General features: G+C 64.3%; 3 protein-coding genes across 12 annotated transcripts; 1 reads left to right on the forward strand and 2 right to left on the reverse strand.

Moving 5' to 3' along the window:
• Window positions 1–185: 185 nt before the first annotated feature.
• Window positions 186–3,676, reverse strand: DCST1 (DC-STAMP domain containing 1). Its single transcript, XM_063420281.1, has 15 exons — window positions 3,565–3,676; window positions 3,413–3,487; window positions 3,186–3,314; window positions 2,966–3,105; window positions 2,699–2,876; window positions 2,413–2,556; window positions 2,183–2,304; window positions 1,933–2,087; window positions 1,639–1,738; window positions 1,450–1,545; window positions 1,249–1,375; window positions 1,018–1,134; window positions 787–929; window positions 568–681; window positions 186–466 (listed from the first exon to the last, which is right to left on the reverse strand). Exons 1-15 carry the CDS (start codon window positions 3,578–3,580, stop codon window positions 215–217), a joined length of 1,908 nt encoding a protein of 635 aa, XP_063276351.1. The 5' UTR covers window positions 3,581–3,676; the 3' UTR covers window positions 186–214.
• A 312-nt stretch (window positions 3,677–3,988) lies between these two features.
• On the reverse strand, window positions 3,989–9,082 carry DCST2 (DC-STAMP domain containing 2). Its single transcript, XM_063420540.1, has 14 exons — window positions 7,353–9,082; window positions 7,093–7,263; window positions 6,868–6,969; window positions 6,576–6,773; window positions 6,410–6,475; window positions 6,101–6,314; window positions 5,868–6,025; window positions 5,621–5,785; window positions 5,373–5,540; window positions 5,176–5,276; window positions 4,699–4,829; window positions 4,478–4,593; window positions 4,309–4,402; window positions 3,989–4,212 (listed from the first exon to the last, which is right to left on the reverse strand). The coding sequence occupies exons 1-14, from the start codon at window positions 7,669–7,671 to the stop codon at window positions 4,020–4,022; spliced, it is 2,196 nt and encodes a 731-aa protein (XP_063276610.1). The 5' UTR covers window positions 7,672–9,082; the 3' UTR covers window positions 3,989–4,019.
• A 124-nt stretch (window positions 9,083–9,206) lies between these two features.
• Window positions 9,207–16,781, forward strand: ADAM15 (ADAM metallopeptidase domain 15). 10 transcript variants are annotated; one of them, XM_063420341.1, is made up of 25 exons: window positions 9,214–9,419; window positions 10,220–10,323; window positions 10,889–10,965; window positions 11,237–11,315; window positions 11,406–11,482; window positions 11,767–11,932; window positions 12,005–12,067; window positions 12,148–12,216; window positions 12,302–12,471; window positions 12,546–12,630; window positions 12,698–12,846; window positions 12,925–13,102; window positions 13,252–13,344; window positions 13,445–13,640; window positions 13,710–13,818; window positions 13,891–14,041; window positions 14,110–14,187; window positions 14,270–14,381; window positions 14,475–14,613; window positions 15,124–15,177; window positions 15,433–15,541; window positions 15,815–15,883; window positions 16,071–16,142; window positions 16,250–16,371; window positions 16,642–16,781. In XM_063420341.1, the coding sequence occupies exons 1-25, from the start codon at window positions 9,260–9,262 to the stop codon at window positions 16,667–16,669; spliced, it is 2,709 nt and encodes a 902-aa protein (XP_063276411.1). In that variant the 5' UTR covers window positions 9,214–9,259; the 3' UTR covers window positions 16,670–16,781. The 10 variants fall into 10 exon arrangements, with proteins under 10 accessions (XP_063276422.1, XP_063276413.1, XP_063276415.1 ...); XM_063420343.1 differs by lacking the exon at window positions 16,642–16,781 and having other exon boundaries at window positions 9,212–9,419; window positions 15,026–15,177; window positions 16,250–16,302; XM_063420342.1 differs by lacking the exon at window positions 15,124–15,177 and having other exon boundaries at window positions 9,213–9,419.
• The last annotated feature ends 106 nt before the right edge of the window (window positions 16,782–16,887 follow it).

The raw sequence follows: 16,887 nt of genomic DNA on the forward strand, positions 1-16,887 counted from the left end.
CTCCATGTGCCCTGGGAGCAGCGGGTGCTGCATGACAGAGACCTCAGTGGTGCTGCTGGGGGCAGGACCCCCACCCTCCCCATCTCAATCCCCCCACCTCCATCCTCCAGTGCAGCGGAGACCCCCACCCTCAGCATCGCCCTGGCACACACACCCCCTAGGCCCCCTTGACACCGTGCACAGGGTGGGGTGAAACATTTATTACCAAGTACCTTCAGCCCGCGTATCCCTGCTCCTCCTCATCTTCGCTGCTCTCCTGGAAGAGCTGGGGGTCCGCGGGGCTGCAGGCGAGGCAGGTGCCCCCCTCTCCCCTCCAGCACGACTCGCAGTACAGGGCGCTACAGTCGGGATTGGGGCAGGGCTGGTGCTGGGGAGTCTCGGGCCTCCCACACAAGGTGCATTTCTGGCGCAAGAAGCGGCGCATCCAGGGCCAACGCTGGCGACACCACTGCAGCAGCAGCGTCCCCTGCGACGAGGACGGGCCCGTGTGAGGCTTGGCCAGAACACCTGCAGGGTCAAGGGACGGTGCCAACCCCACCCAGCACCCGTGTCCCTGTCCCCGCTCACCAGCCCGGGGGGCCGCCGTGCCTGCCGGGCGACGCGCCCGCGCTGCAGGTGCAGGAAATTCTTCCGCTGCCGCAGCAATTTGTTGTACAGGAACACCACTCGAGTCTTCTCCCTCTGTGCCAGCAAAGACCGTGATGGGTGGGCGGCTGGGGACACATCCTGCCCAAAACCGAACTCAGAGCCCACCCCCAGGCTGTGCCCAGCCCTCGGACTGCTCACCTTGGGGAAGTAGAAGGCGGCGATGGCGCGGCGCAGGCGGAATGGGTACACCTGGGCCAGGCAGAGCAGGGCCAGCACGCCCAGGGGCAGGCAGGTGTTCAGGTACTGCTGCCTCGTCATCCCGGTGGGCTGTGGCAGGCAGGCTGAGGACACAGCACCAGTGGGAACCCTCTGCAGCAGCCCCTCACCAGGCGTGGGGCTGGGGGATTCCCATCCCTGGCAGGGGCTTACCGAGGTTGGAAGTCTCCAGTTCAGACTCGTAGGAGGTGTTGAGGGCGCCGATGGTGCCCCGCAGCAGCTCTGCCATCAGGGATGTGCCCATCACGTTCACGGACAAGTGGTGGCTGGCTGTGGGATGGGAGGACAGGGAGGTTGGGGAGGGGGTGGGATGGCTGAGGGGGTCTCGCATTGCTGAGGGGCGTGGTGGGACCACAGGCCGGCCCTCCAGGGCCTTGAGCTCACATTGGTAAGAATACTCGACAAAGGAATGATGCTGGATGATGCTGAGAACGCTGTAGATGAAGTGGTCCAGGCCACAGACAAAGAGGAGGAAGAGCAGAATTGGGATGCACCTGAGCAGCTCCATCACCTGCAGGGAGCAGAGAAGCTGTCACAGCCTGCTGTGCCCAGCTCTGACCCCCCTGATTACCCCCAGCCCCTCACCATGTACTGCAGCTCAGGCCGCTGCGGTGCCGGGTTGCACGGGAAGATGAAAGATGAGGTCTCCCCCCGGAGCAGGGGCAGCAGTGTCTGCTTGTTCTGGGTGTGGGGCAGAGAATGTCTCAGTGCAGCCTCTGGGACACCCCACCGGGGCTGCTGGGGCTGCTCTGCACCCCTTCCCCCCTGCCCGACCTGCTCTCCACGCCGGGCATCGATTTGGCGGAAATAGGTGGTGATGTAGCAGTTGTCAAAGCCGACTTTGTGACAGTATTGATAGGTGTATTGGAAAGACCTGGTGGGAGAGGACATGTCTTGGGTGAAGGAGGGGTGCAGTCCCCAGGACCCCTCCCTTGTCTTCATGTCCCCCCCTACTGCCAAACCTGCTACCTGCCTTGCCTACCTGCTGCCAAAAAAGGTCCCCACCCCTCTGTGCCCAGCAGCTGGCACAGGGATGTCCCCCCCACCCCCGACCATTCCAAGGCTCACGAGAAGAAGACGAAGAGGAAGGTGAAGGACAGCAGCAGGCGGAAGAAGGACACGGCCAGGCCCAGGCGGGCGCCTTGCTCCCGCAGCTGCGAGGTCACCTCCTCCTGCAGCTGCTCCATAATCTCGCTGCCCACCAGCATCTCATGGTGCTCCTCCTACGGCAGAGGGGCCATGGGGCAGGGCAGGACCCAGCCCCTACCCTGGCCATGGGCACGGGGGACAGGCACCCACAGTGTGCCCAGGCACTCACCTGGTAGGCAATGTTGGCTCTGAATTCCTGGCCAAGGCTGTAGACAGAGTTGTTCACCTGGTCATACGTGTTCCCAAAGTTCCCATCCACAGGGATACTCTCCTTACACCAGGGCCTCATTACTGTAGAGATGGAACAGGGATGGTGGCGCCTGTGGCTGCCATGCCAGGGGCTGCAGGGGCAGAACCAGATCTGCCCCTCTAAGAGAGCACAGGGTCGAGGTCACCTACATTTGACCGAGTGGCAGAGGAACCCAAACTGCATGGGCAGGCAGATGAGGTGGTCGATGATGGGCATGGTCACTTGTAACTTGCATTTGGTGTACATTAACTGGAAATGGCTTGTGCAGCGCTCCAGGCCCTTCTCAATCACAGCTGGAGGACAGAAGCCTTCAGCTGCCTGTGCAGCCCCAGCCCCACTGGCCCAGCCCCCAGCCAGGGTGCCCTGTGGGGACAGCACTGGGATCTGGGGCAGCCCCCTCCCCATGTGCTGCCAGTCCCTGTCCTCCCCACTCACTGTCACAGCGGAGTCTGGTCTTATTCTCGTAGAGCTCCTGGGTGCTGGGGGCCCGCAGCGTGCCTGTGCCTGGGCGTTTCCGCAGGTCGTAGCCCTCCTCGCTGGCCACCTGCTCGTTCAGCTCCATGAAGGATTGCGAGACGTTCTGCATCTCAGTGTTGAGCGTCTCCGCGCTCCTCTGGCAGGGCACATGCACACAGACACAGGCAGAGACTTGGTCCTGCTCCTCCAGCCCTGCAGCCCCCGCTGCCCCAGACCCCTCCTCACCACCAGCTCCTCCATGACTTGGCGCAGGGGTGCCCTGGACGCCTGCCAGAGGAGTCTCGTGTGGTTGACCTGCAGCTCCAGCACACAGTCCATTGAGCGCTTCGTCTCCATCAGGTTGTGCCAGAGGTTGGCCCCGGGCCCTGGTGGCAGCAGGGGTGGTTCAGAGCCCGCCAGCTCCCAAGACTCTCTTGGAGGACACAGGGATGTGACAGGACCCTACCGTTGTAGATGGCAGCAAAGACAAAGGAGACAACGTAGAGCCGACCCTCCTTTCCAAGGAACTTGGGGACCATGAGCAGGTTGGCACAGCGGAAGTGCGGGGACGTGGCCCAGCCTAAGGCAGTCACCCCTGTGCAGAGCAGAGAGCTCACCCATGGCCCCACAGAGAACCCCCTGGGATTCCTGACAGTCCTCATCACCTCAGTCCCCTCCCTGCCCCATCCTCACCTGTCAGCCCCCAGGTAAGCCTCACCCTCTGTGTCTCTGACAGGTCCAGAGGCATGATGAGGAGGTGGCAGAGCCCTGGAACACCCAACAATGTATCCTGAGCCTCCAGTGCCACCAGTCCCGTGCTGTGCCCAGCACCAGGACACACTCACCAAGGCCAAGGAGCATCCCAAAGCCAGCACCCAGGAAGAATTTCCTCCAGCGATACTCGTCTGGCTGGCTCCAGAGGAACCGGCTGCACGGGCCGGGCAGGACCGAGACCACCACTCTCTTCAGGGCTGGGTGGGGAGGGAGGTGTCAGCCCTGCCCACTGCCCACGGGCAGCCCTGGCTGGGACAGGAGTGGGAAAGGAGCTTACTTGTGTTGGGAGGTTTCTGAGGATGGTGGGATTCTGCCCTAGAACTGATGCTGGTGGGATGCTCCAATGAAGAGGGAACATGGCTGGGTGTCTGCACGACCACAACCTCCTGCAGCTCTCCATCCCTCCTCTCAGCTTGTTCTGTGTAGTCAAAGTCGTGTCTGGCAGTGGGGAGACAGACAAGTGTTGGGGACCAGCACTTCCAGTGCTCAAAGGGAAGGAGGACATTGCCATCCCCACAGCCAGCCCTCACCTGGAGAGCAACTCCTCGCTCTCCTCCTTCTCCAGCTGGTCTTGCAGCCGGCTGGCCGCTCTGAAGGGGAGTCTCCGGCCCTTTATCATGTCCTTGATGCGCTGCAGCAGCTGCCGCCCTCGCTCCTGGCCCTGCAGTGCCTGCACAGCACCCAGCCACAGCCTCGGCGTCTCCTCGTCACTGGAGTCCCTGCAGGGCCAGGAGAGGGCAGGGGTGAGCTGCAGCCCCCCCACACCCGCTGCAGCCCCCCAGGCTCGGGAGGGCTCCCAGCACCCCTCTGCTCACATCTCCTCATCCCCAGAGTCCGGGTAGCTCAGGGGGGCCATGCAGACGGAGCAGGTGTTGTTCAGGGCTGTGTAGCACTCCTTGCAATACAACCCTGTGGAAAACGGGGCTGTCAGGAGGGATGTGGAACTTTCTGGCAAGGAGGTCCCCAAGCTGTGGGGGCTTCTACCTTTGCAGCCAGGTGTGATGCAGGCAGTGAAATCCGGCTGCTCTCCCGTCCCACAGATCAGGCAGTGTTTGCGCTGGATGCCCAAACGGCGAGAGAGGCGGGCAAAGAGAGGGAACCTGCGAGCACAAAGCAATGACCCAGGGGACAATGCCATCCTGGAGGTCCTTGCCACAGAGCCCTAGGGGTGATGCTGCCCTTTTGCATCCCCTCAAAGAGTTTACCTGGCAATGAGGATAAGGAAGAGCCTGCTTTTCCCGGTGTCAGCCAAGTTCCGTGTGCCGACTTGGCGCAGGGCAAATATCAGCCATTCCCGCCGTGCCCGGATGATGTTGTGGAGGAAGATAAGGCGCTCCTGGCATGGAGGGGATGGGGTGAGGGCAGCTGGTGGCTGAGAGAGTGTAAAGGGACACACACACACAAACACACAAACACACAAACACACAAACACACAAACACACAAACACACACACACAAACACACAAACACACACACACACAAACACACAAACACACAAACACACAAACACACAAACACACAAACACACACACACACAAACACACAAACACACAAACACACAAACACACAAACACACACACACACACACACACAAACAAACACACAAACACACAAACACACAAACACACAAACACACAAACACACACACACACATACAAACACAAAAACAGGGGGCTTCTCACCTGCTCACGGGATGGGAAGTAGGCAGCACACACTGCCCGGCGCAGGCGTGCCATGTAGGAACCGAAGACAGCGATGAAGAGCCAGACACCGTACAGGATTCCTGGTGGGAAGAAAACGAGTTATGTAGGGGGAGGCACCCCCTACACCTCCCCACCCACCTGGGTCACTGAGGGTGCAGCACCCCTGGTCTGCACACCTATGGTGATGTGGGTGTTGTGGTCAGGCTCCACGGGCTGGATGAGGCAGACCTGGGACAGCACCGAGACCTTGCCCTCCTGCAGCGCGTTGAAGGCAGAGGCCAGATCCTGGAAGATCTCACTGGTGTAGCCCGTCCCATTGACGCTGATGGTCATTGTCGATGGCGCTGTGGGCAAGCGGCTCAGACCTGGGGCCATGCCACAGCCCCGACCTTCAGCCAGCAGAGCACCCAAGGGCGCTGCTCACCCCTGGCGATGATCTCTGCGCTCAGCTGGTGCCGGAACAGGTCAAGCAGCCAGAAGATGCTGTAGTCAGCCAGGAGGATGCTGAACCCCAGCAGCACATGGCGCAGGAACGCAAACAGCTGCAGCCCATACTGCTGTCGCTCCATCTTCGACAGCCACAGCGCGCCTGCATGGCCACGGGAGCACCGCGAGGCCACGTCAGGGGGCTCAGGGCTGGGCTGGGGGATACTCTTGGGGGTGGGGCTGACCTGGGGGGATGTAGCGGCCCCTCTCCCGCGCCGACAGGGGCAGCACGGTGGGTTTGCCCTCCTCTGCACACCGCAGGTCCAGCTCCACGAAGCGCCGTGTGATGTAAACGTTGTCAAACATGTCGTCCCGCAGGTAGCGGCGCTTGTACCGCACGGCTCTGGGGGCACAGAGGGGCAGCTGAGCACCTGCACGGCAGCTCCCCGCCCCCACGGGTCACCAGAGCCCTGCTCACTGATAGCACAAGAAGAGGATGGCCAAGAAAGAGATGTAGGAGAAGAACTCCAGGGCGCGGTGGTAGGGCTCCATGTGCCGCTCCACAGCCGCCATCATGTCAGCAGACACCTCCCCCAGGCTCTTGCTGGCACTGAGGTTGAAGCTGAATTGGTGCACGACCGAGATGTTGAACTCAAACTCGGCACGGACACGGTTAAGGGCATTCGTGAGGGCTGCAGAGGTGACAAGAGGTGCTGTGCATTGTGGCAAGAACCACAAGGAGGCACAGAGAAAGACCCCCGACCCCCCGTGGCACTGGGATACTCACGGGTTGTGACAGTGCTCCGGACGAAGACCTGGAGGTACCGAGGGATGGTGCAGAACATGACACCCACTGCAGAGAAGGGGACTCTGCTAGGGCTGTGCCCCCGTGATGGGGACAGATCTGTCCCATCACCCCATTAGCCCTCCACGACAGGGGGACAGGGACTCACCAGCACCCATCATTTTGCAGAGGACCTTGAAGCTGTGCACCAAATAGCAGAGGTGGAAGAAGATGGAGAGGGCGCGCTCACACCTGTCCTTGGCCTTGTCCATGTAGCGAAAGCAGCTGCCCTGGGGCGAGCCCAGCTCGCGGTTACACATGCTACCAGCCTGCGCCAGCCACTCCCAAACGTTCCGCAGGGCCCGGGCTGCGGGCACAGAGTGGGCATTGGAGATGGGGATGGACTGAAAGGAGGGTTAGGGGGTGCTGGGGCTGGGGACACCCCCGGGGACCCCGCTTACCGATGTGTCTGGTGGCGTTTATGATGGAGCTAACAAACTTACGGACACGGTCAGCCACCACCTTGGCATTCTGGCCAATCTCCTTGATTTTCTTCTGCACGTCTGCAGAGAGAGGGGACATCTGATTACACCCCAAAGAGTGAGGGTAGCCTGAGGGTAGCTATCTGTGGCTCCCCCAGGAAGGGCCCCTCCAGTCCCTCTGCCTTCCCCCAGCCCCCTGCTCACTCAGCAGCGGCTCCTTGGCGCGCTGTAGCCGCTCGGCCGTCTGGTTTTGGGCCAGTTCAGCCCCACACGACAGTGCCTTGGCGAGCTGGGAGACGTTGTGCATGAGATTGGTGCCAGGGCCTTGCACGGTCAGGCACAGCGCCAGCATCATGATCAGCATCTTGCCCTCCCCTGCAAAGACAGGGCAGTCCTGGGGCTCAGCCAGGAGCCGGCACCCCCTGGCACCCCCAGCTCCCAGCGCAGGACCCATGGCTGCTCACTGGTGAAGAAGTGTGGCAGTGCCAGCAGCACAATCATCCGTGTCTTCATGGAGAAGGCCATGCCCAGGCCCAGCCCTGCGCCCAGGAAGACGGTAACGCTCAGGCAGTACCAGACATTGTGGCCCTGCACCAGCAGCACCAGAGCCCCATAAATGCTGGCCAGAGCCAGGCCCAGGGTGAGGCCGCCGAGGCTGCGAGCAAACTCCTGGGCCTTGCTGGGATCCTCTGGCCGGCGCTTGGCCCCGCGCCGCAGGGCCCGGTTCTTGCTCTGGGCCCTGCGGCGCCGCAGGGCTCTGCCCAGCCCCGAGACCATCTCCATGCCGAGGTTGCTGCTGCTCCCTCCGGCTTTCTCTCCGTGGGATAACAGCAGACTGAGCAGTTTCCAGCGTGCTGCTCGCAGGGGTCCCACCGTTGCCAGTTCCTGCGTGGCAGTTACCGTTGCCTCCAGAACACTTCAGCGGTTTCAGTTGGTTGCACTCTGTTGCAGTTGGTGCTGCTCGCCCTGGTGTTCGTCTTCCAAACTGAGAAATTCTGTGCAATTACGCGCCAGTAATTGGAGCTTTAATAAGCTTCAGCACTCGTAGAGAGAAGAAACTGGAGCCAATACATCAGTGGGAAGCAGAGCCCATGGAAGAATGAACACACAGACCAAGGACACTTGGCCACACAGCCACGAGATGGAGAGGAGCAAACAAGGCCGGCCATCAGCCAAAAGGGCAGAGTGGATAATTGCAACAAGGGAAGATCACGACCACTGAGTCAAGAAATCCACTGACCCAAAAGGAGAAAACTGAACATGCAGCCTAATTAGCACAAGAGAGAGAAACATTTAACCAATAGAAGAGAAAATACAAATTAATACTAATTAATGAGGAACTGTGTAACTTGCAGGTCATGAATGTTTAATATTTGTTTGCTAAAGTGTAGAAATAGCGAACAGTTTGCTCATTGGGGATTGCCTTGAGGGTTGACCTCTGGCACTGAACTGAAAAGAAATCAAATCCCTGGGCTCTGTATGGGATTGGTTTCTTGCACACCAGGAGAAGGAACCAATTTCAGGACATTTTGGTGGCTCAGGTGGGATGGCCATAAAGCCTTGCTGGGATCATCCTCCTGCACCCAGAAATGGAGGATGGGATCCAGGAGGACTCTTCTGGTGCCTTGGGCTGTGAGCGCTGCTGGAGGGCGGTGGGAGTTTGTGTCTTGCTGGTGGTCCCACAGATCCCAGCCTCCTCCAGGACAGCAGCAAGGAGGGGGTCACAGCAATGAAAGCTGCAACCCCCATGCATGGCATGAAGTGGGGTCTGCGGGTTTCATCTGCCAGGGCGTTGAAAGGGGGCGTAGGGGGGATGGACGTGGGGATCTTCTGTGTACAAACAGGTGAAGGTGGGGCTGTGTGGTGTCTCGGTAATGAGGGTGGCGGTCTCCACTGTCTGGCATGATGAAGGTGGGGGTCTCCATTGCACGAGGAGATAAAGGCAGGGGTGTCTGGAGTACAGGATGCTGACGGAGGTGTCTCTGCTGTGATGTGAGGGTCTCTTCTGCCCTGGCAGATGGAGACAAGGGCTCTGCTAGCCCAAGGTGGGGGTCTTCAGTGTACAGGATGATGAAGGAGTAGTCTCCAGAGCATCAGATGGTGACGGTGGGTGCCTCTGCTCTGCTGGGAGGTCAAGGAAGGGGTCTCCACCATACGGGATGATGAGGGCAGGGATCTCGGGATGGGGAGGAGTCCCTCCCGCAGCAGCACCATCGCGACCTCAGCAGCGATACCCCGACCACCGCCAGCCCCTCCCGGCGCACAGCGAGCCGCCCCCGCCCCGCCCCGGGCTGGGCGGTGCCGGAGGAGCGGAACGGGGCCGCGGCGCGGGCAGGGAAGTTCCGCCCCCGGGCCGGGCCGGGCGGGGTCGATGCTGGTGCCGGTGCCGGTGCCGGGGCCATGCGCGACGGGAACCGGCGGGGTCGGCCGCGGCGGGGCAGCGTGGCCCGGGGGGGCCATGGGGGCCGTGGGGCCGCGGCTGCTGCTCGCCGCGGGGCTGCTGCTCGCCGCTGACACCGGGAGCTCTGCAGGTGAGCGGGGAACCGGGGTCCCGAGTGGGGAGGGTCGGTGGGAACCCTTCGGTCGGGGTATCGGTGAGTGGCGGGGAGCGGCCCGGGAGGACCGGGATGGGATCGGGGGTCGTAGCCTCTCTGGAAGCTCGTTGTCCCCTCCCCAGGATGTCCGGTGTGTCCTCCCGGTGCGCTCGGTGCTCCCCCCGGGACGCGCGGTGACCCCTGGCCGGGGTGCGCGGGGATCCCTCCCCGGTGCGCTCGGTGCTCCCCCGGGACCGCGGTTCTGTCCCGCCGCTGCCACCCGGCGCTCCCCGGGCTGGCGGGGCCGTGGGGAGCGGGGTTTGCGTACCTCCTCCAAACCCCCTTCGGGACCCCCCAGGCCCCGGGCGGGCAGGGGTTCCCCAAAAGCTGCCAGAAGTGGGGGCTTGGAGTCAGCCGAGCCGGGCTCCCAGCCCTGCCCAGTCTCTGTGCTGGTTGTACTGGGCAGCCGGCCGAGGTGATGCAAGGCTTGGCCGAGGAGCCCATCCCATCCTCCTGCACCCCCCGAACAGGGGAGTTCCCCGTAGGCTCTGCTGGGAGCCGTGCCCTTGGCTGCGGGGAGGTGAACGTGGGGGGCCCTGTTAATGCTTCCCGCCTGCCCTGGTGGGCTGCCGTGGGTGACCATACTTCGAGGGGTGGCCAGGAGGGTCCAGGGTGCAGGCTGGGGGTCCGGGATGTGATGGGTGACCGTGGGGGTCTGGGCTGTGGTGGGTGACTGCGAGGATCGGGGCTGCGGTGGGTGATGCAGAGGTGACACGGCGGCCCCGGGCCCTGTGCAGGTGACAGCTCACAGCAGCACAGGGAAGAATTAGGACACTCCTGGTCTGTGACCCCGTGGGTCCTGCGGGATAACCGGACACTCAGCTTGGCAGAAGCGACCCAGGTGAGCTCCCGCCCACATCCCTGGGGTCCCCCACCCTTGTGACAGTGTCGTGGGGGCTGCCTGCATCCTGCCACCTCCCCCTGCCCTCTTTTCAGTGCAGGACATGCGGTGTGCTGGCGTCACATCCCCAGGGTTCCCAGCACCCAGAACCCTTGGCGTCCCAGAAGCAGTGGGGAGGGGGGCCCTCAGTAAATCCCCTTTCCCCTGCTGATGCTGGGAGGGACCTTTCTGGGTCGGGGTATCCACCCCGCGCCCCTCCCCGCTGAGGAGGAAGGGCCCAGCCCACCCCGCAGCCCCTGGGAGCCTCCAGTGTTTCCGCCGCGCTGCACCGGGCAGGAAGAGCGCGGGGAACGGGGTGGGGACCCCGCTCGGTCCAACCCCCCCTTTCCCGACACAATGAGCCCGGGAGGGAGGGACGCTTCCTGCGGGCTGGGCAGGGCATCCCTTCCGACCTCTCCCTCCGGGCACGCGTCAGGGCCAGGCGGGGCTCACGGTGCTTCTGAGGGTGCATGGGGATGGGGCAGGGTGGGCCAGGGGGTCTCCTCTTAACCACGGCCTGTGGCAGGGGGGGTTCCCCGCCCGTCTGAGAGTCCTGCTGGAGCTGGAGGGCATGCAGCTGCTGCTGGAGCTGGAGCAAAACTGGTGAGTCTGTGGTTCCAGGGACAATGGCAGGGCGTGGGATGGAGCTCCTGGACCCATGCAGGGTGGGGATCCTCCTGGGACCCTGGGGTCTCTATCTATGGCACACTTAGAGTGGGGGTCCCTTATTCCCTGTCTCCATCTATGGCACAGGTGGGGTGGGCACCAACGGCAGGGTGGGAGGTGGTGGTTCCTTCCTTCCTGCCAGGGTGTGCTCAGGGCAGGGTGAGCAGGGGCTCTGTCCCTGCTGTGGGGTGACACGAGTCTCTGGCAGGGAGCTGGTGCAGGGCACTGGGGCGCTGCTCTATTACCTGCCCGACGGCACACGGATGATCCAGGAGCCCAGCAAGCAGGTACGGCCTCAGGCACGGCTGTCAGCTGTGTGTGCCCAAGCTGTCCCTGTTCCTCAGGGGCTGCAGCCTGAGTCCCCTTCTCTGCTGCAGGAGCACTGCTGCTACCAGGGGACAGTGCAGGGCTTCTCTGGCTCCTGGGCCAACCTCTGTGCCTGCGCTGGACTCAGGTGAGCCCCCAAGCCCGGTGGTTCTTGAGCCCATTCCCGTTGTGCTGATGATGGGATGGGCTCCGTATCCCAGCTCCTGATGATGGGATGGGCTCCATATCCCAGCTCCTGATGATGGGATGGGCTCTGTATCCCAGCTCCTGATGATGGGATGGGCTCCATATCCCAGCTCCTGATGATGGGATGGGCTCTGTATCCCAGCTCCTGATGATGGGATGGGCTCTGTATCCCAGCTCCTGATGATGGAATGGGCTCTGTATCCCAGCTCCTCTGTCCTTCCCCAGCGGCCGCCTCTGGCTGTCGGACACCAGGAGCTACGCACTGGAGCCGGACAGCAGCAGCCTCCCGGGGCAGCACTCGCGCCTTCGGGTGGAACGGCTGGAGCCGCAGAGCTGCGGGCAGGGCCCCCGCCCTGGGGCAGAGGCAACAGAGCCCCTCTGGCCGCAGAGGGTAGGTCACGCAGGGGTCTTGTCCCACAGAGAGTGTCCCCGTATCAGCACTCTGACCCTTCTCTGTCCCCAGGGCAAGCGGGCAGCAGCAGAGCAGCACTTTGTGGAGCTGGTGATGGTGGTGGACCACAGTGCGGTGAGTGCTGGGCAGTGTCCCCAGAACAGGGGCTGCCCTTCCCACAGCCACCTCTCTGAGCCCTCTCCCTGTTTCCCCAGTTCAAGAATTACCCCAGCCTACAGCGTGTTCACACCCGGACCCTGGAAATTGCCAACCAGGTGGATGTGGTGAGTCACCATCGAGTCCATCCCAGCCCCGTGCCCGGCTGTGCTGCAGTGCTGGGGGGGCTCTGACCCCTCTGTGCCCCCCCAGTTCTTCCGCCCACTGGGAGTGCGGGTGGCCCTGCTGGCGGTGGAGGTCTGGAGCGAGGGCGACAAGATCGCAGTGGGCAGCAGCGCCCGGGCCGTGCTGGAGCGGTTCCTGCGCTGGCGCCGGGAGGAGCTGCTGCCCCGGCTGCCCCACGACAATGCCCAGCTCCTGACGTGAGTGGGGGACAAGGTGGGGACAGGGGGACAAGGCTGCAGCAGTCCCCCAACCCCCCGTGCTCTCTCCCCAGGGGTGCCCGTTTTGATGACGTCTCAGTGGGGATGTCCACTCAAGCCTCCATGTGTTCCCCCACACGTTCCGGGGGGGTCAGCATGGTCAGTACCTCTGTCCCCCCACCCTGTCCTCCCACCACCTGCCCTCCCTGACCCTCCTGTCCCACAGGACCACTCCGTCAGTGTCCTGGTCATGGCCTCCACCGTGGCCCATCAGCTGGGGCACAACCTGGGCATGCGCCACGACAGCACCGGGCGTCTCTGCGACTGCAGCGACCTCCGGCACGACCGCGGCTGCATCATGGCACCGCCGACGGGGTGAGGGCAGCAGGCAGGCCTGGGGGGGCTGGGGCCAAGCCCCCTGCCCACCTCACAGGCCCCTTCCTGGCTCTGCAGGTTGACACCCGGCTTGAGCTTCAGCAACTGCAGCCGGCAGGACCTGGAGCACAGCCTGCAGCAGGGCCAGGGCTGGTGCCTGTCCAACGTCCCTGAGCCCCAGCTCCTGACTGGGAGCCCCACCTGCGGGAACCACTTCGTAGAGCTGGGCGAGGAATGCGACTGTGGCCTCAGCGTGGTACGGGGGGCTCTGGGCAGGCCTAAAGCCCTAAAGCCACCCCTTTTCTCCATGGCTCTGCCCTAGGGTGTCTGGGGCTGGCAGGGTGGTTTCCAGTGCCCAGTGGTGGGTGCTGGAGGCACCTGCTGACTGCAGCTCCCCCACTGCAGGAGTGCACCGATCCTTGCTGCAACAGCAGCTCCTGCCAGCTGATGCCAGGGGCCACGTGTGCCACCGAGGACAGCTGCTGCCAGGACTGCCAGGTGTGTGGGGATGGGCACCCATGCCATGGGCACACCAACCACTCCCCGTGGTGGGCGAGTACCCCACTCACCCCGTTTATCTGACCACGTCCCCCCACAGCTGCGCCGTGCTGGGCACATGTGTCGAGAGCTGCTGGGCGAGTGCGACCTGCCCGAGTTCTGTGATGGGGTCTCACCGCGCTGCCCCCCTGACACGTTCCTGCAGGACGGGCAGCCCTGTGCCAGTGGGCAGGCGCGCTGCTACAGCGGGGCCTGTGCCACCTACGAGGGGCAGTGCCAGCAGCTGCTGGGGCCAGGTAGAGCATGGCCAGGCTGGGGTGCTGGGGGCTAGGTAGGGGTGCTGAGGGTCTTTGCCCCCATTGCAGGTGCCAGTCCTGTCTCCAGCTCCTGCATGGCCGCCCTGAACACAAGAGGGGATGAACATGGGCACTGCGGGCAGCTTCCCAATGGCTCCTATGTCACTTGCACCCCACAGTGAGTGAGGTCCCCATCCTTCTCCGTCTCCCCCTTGTTGTGCCCCCTGCCCTGATCCCTCTGTCCCTGCAGGGACACCAGCTGTGGGATGTTGCAGTGCCAGCGTGGCAGCACCCGTGGGAAGAGACCAGAAGGGTCCTGCCAGGGGACCCCCCTGCCCGGGGACGAGGATGTGACTGATGCGGCCATGGTGCTGCCTGGCACCGCCTGTGGCCCCGGGAAGGTGAGCAGCGAAGCAGCTGGGAAGGGATGAGGAGGGGTCTCCCAGTGCTGACACCCTGTCCCCCACAGATGTGCCTCCAGCACCAGTGCCAGGACGTCTCCACGCTGGGTGACCAGCAGTGCCAGAGCAAATGCCACGGGCACGGGGTGAGTGTGGGGCTGGGGAGCGGGTGCAGGCGGTGGAGAGCTGCCCCTCAGGGGCTGAGCTCAGCTGGTATCACCCACCCAGGTGTGCAACAACCATGGGCACTGCCACTGTGAGCGGGGCTGGGCCCCCCCAGCCTGCGACAGCCCTGGCGTGGGGGGCAGCCAGGACAGCGGCCCTGCTGGCCTCGAGCGAGGTGAGGGACAAGGCGAGCACAGAGAATGGGGCTTTGTGCGGGTGTCGGGGGGGTGCTGGGCACGGCGGGGGCTGACGCGCTGCTCTCCCGCAGGGGGAAGCGCCCTGCCCACGGCCCTGCTGCTGAGCGCGCTGCTGGGGCTGGCGCTGGCGCTGGGGCTGTGCCGCGCGCGCCGCGCCGGCCTGCACAAGCACCTCTGCCAGCTTGGCAAGGGCACCTCCTGCCAGTACAGGTACCGGGGACAGAGGGGGCATGTGGGGGGCACATCGGGGGTGTATGGAGGGCACGTGGGTGTTGGCACACTCTCCTCTGCATGCGTGTGCCGAGGCACACTGGTGGCACACAGGTGCCACGCTCACCTCTGCATGCATGTGCCGTGACGCAGGTGACGCGCTCACCTCTACATGTGTGGTGTGACACAGGTGGCACACAACCCTCTGCATGTGCGTGCCGTGGCATGCAGTTAGCATGCTCACTTCTGCATGCATGTACCAGCGCTGCCTGCATGTGAGCACGTGTGTGTAGCAGTGCGGTGCGTGCCTGTGCACGCACATGTGTTCACCGCATTGGCCGCCCGAGCGCTGTGCACACGTGTCCCGGCAGAGCGATCATCCGTGTGCTGTGCGTGTTCATCCCCGGCGCAGGTCACAGCCCCGTCGTGCACCGTGGCCCCACATCCCCGCGGCTCCCCTTGCCACTGCCCCCCAGCCCCGGGCTGAGCCCCCCACTCTTCTCCCCACAGTGCTGAGACCCGGGTGCGGTTCCTGGGTCCCGGAGCCGCAGACGGCTGGAGCGGGTAACGTCACCGCCGGCATCCGGGCGTGGGGCTGTCCCCGAGCCGTCCTGCTTCGCAAGGCCTCCGGTGCTGCGCTCTTCCCCTGGCAGTGCCCGTGGGGTGTGGGGCAGCCCCAGGGTGCGGGGTGTCGCATCTTCCGGCGCCGAGGGGTTCGTTTCTCTTGGGCTTCTGCTGGTGTTGGTGTCGCTCGGTCGCCATACGGGGTCCCCTGAGTGCCCAGAGCGAGCAGGGTCTCATCCTGCATCTTCCCTGCAGGATCTCACAGCCAGAGCCCCAGTCGGGCACCAGCCAAGGTCCCCCTGCGCGTCCCCGGCCCCCGCAGTGGCGTCAGGCCACGGAGCTGCGGGTCATGCATGGCAGCAAGGTGAGGATGGGGTGCTGGGGACAGCGAGTGCCCAGTTCATTCTGGTCCCAGGGTGCCAGCTCAGAGCATCCCACACATGGGATCCCGCTCCTTGGCACCCAGAGCAGCCTGGCACGGCCACTTGGCATGACCACTGCTCACTGGGATTGGTGCCCATCCCAGCCAGAGCTGGGTCCCAGAGCTGTGCGCTGAGTGGGGGGTCTCTGTCTTTGCCTGGCGGGAGGGGGGTCTCCGCATGCTGCATGGCTTGTCCCCCTCTCCCTCTCTCCGCAGCCGGCTGCCCTCGGCTCAGCCCGGCCTGATCCGCCCTCCCGGCCTCTCCCGCCGGACCCTGTGCCCAAGGTAACGCCCAGGCGGGGAGGGGGCGTCCCTCAGCCCACCCTAGACCCGCTGCATGTCTGGCTGCGCTCCAGCTCTCGGGGACTTCTGTGACACGGGTGTCCCCAGAACCCCTCCTGCCCAGCAGGAGGCTGGTTCTCGTGCCCCGCACTTGTCCCCCTGCTGTCTCACTGTCCCTCTCTCTGCCCAGGCCCCCCCCTCGGACAGGCCACCCCCCCCCACACGCCCGCTGCCTGCGGACCCTGTGCTGCTGAGCGCTCAGGTAACGGCAGCAGCACCCGTGTGTGGGGCAGGAGGCCGATTGCCACCCCCTGAGCCCAGCCGGGGGTCAGCCCCTGACCCAGCCTTGACACCCCCATGCCCTTGCAGCCCCCAGGTCCGGCCAAGCCCCCCCCACCACAGCGGCCGCTGCCCTCGGACCCCCCCGGCCCTTCGGTGCCCCGCAGCGAGAGTCCCCCCGGGCACCCCTATGTCACCGTGATTCCTGCCAGGTGAGCGCGGGGGCCACGCCGGGGCTGGCAGGTCCGAGGGGGGTTTAGGGGCTCATGGGGCGCTGTGGGGTGCCAGGATGGGGGCCCCAGAGGCCAGAGGGGAGTGTGGGTGAGGGAGAGGGGGTAGCCAGGAGAAATGAGGGGCCAGAATAGGGCGGGAAAGGAGAAAGGAGGGGTCAGGGTGGGGATCCAGAGCAGGGGATGGGGGGAGCTGCAGGGGGAAGTTGTGCGGAGCCCACCCTCACCCCATCGCCCCCCTTCCCTTCCCAGGCCCGCCCCGGCCCCGCCAGAGGCCTGAGCCGCGGGCAGGGAATGCGCAGCGCTGGATCCGCGGGGAAGGCCGCACCCCGCCGGGCCCCGCCGCCCGCTTTTTCTCCCGCCACGTCAATAAAGGGGCTGTGAGCCGCCTCTGCGCTGCCTCCGCCGCACCGGCACCGGGGCACCGGGCGAGCGGCACCGGGGGGAGCGGGGCGGAACTACAACTCCCGGCAGGCTCCGCGCCGGAAAGGGCTCCGA

Source organism: Prinia subflava, chromosome 31 (assembly GCF_021018805.1).
Source record: "Prinia subflava isolate CZ2003 ecotype Zambia chromosome 31, Cam_Psub_1.2, whole genome shotgun sequence".
In the NCBI taxonomy this organism is placed as follows: Eukaryota; Metazoa; Chordata; class Aves; order Passeriformes; family Cisticolidae; genus Prinia; species Prinia subflava.

Excerpts from the sequence above, each read along its gene's own strand:
- DCST2 (XM_063420540.1), bottom strand. The coding sequence starts at position 7,671 with ATGGAGATGGTCTCGGGGCTGGGCAGAGCCCTGCGGCGCCGCAGGGCC. Across the intron at positions 5,786-5,867 it reads GGGCCGCTACATCCCCCCAG|GCGCGCTGTGGCTGTCGAAG; the intron begins GTCAGCCCCACC and ends GTGGCCATGCAG. Across the intron at positions 4,403-4,477 it reads CATCACACCTGGCTGCAAAG|GGTTGTATTGCAAGGAGTGC; the intron begins GTAGAAGCCCCC and ends CGTTTTCCACAG.
- DCST1 (XM_063420281.1), bottom strand. Across the intron at positions 1,739-1,932 it reads TTCCTCTTCGTCTTCTTCTC|GTCTTTCCAATACACCTATC; the intron begins GTGAGCCTTGGA and ends CTCTCCCACCAG. Across the intron at positions 930-1,017 it reads ACTGGAGACTTCCAACCTCG|CCTGCCTGCCACAGCCCACC; the intron begins GTAAGCCCCTGC and ends CTGTGTCCTCAG.
- ADAM15 (XM_063420341.1), top strand. The coding sequence starts at position 9,260 with ATGCTGGTGCCGGTGCCGGTGCCGGGGCCATGCGCGACGGGAACCGGC. Across the intron at positions 12,631-12,697 it reads GTTCCGGGGGGGTCAGCATG|GACCACTCCGTCAGTGTCCT; the intron begins GTCAGTACCTCT and ends CCTGTCCCACAG. Across the intron at positions 14,614-15,123 it reads GGCACCTCCTGCCAGTACAG|TGCTGAGACCCGGGTGCGGT; the intron begins GTACCGGGGACA and ends TTCTCCCCACAG.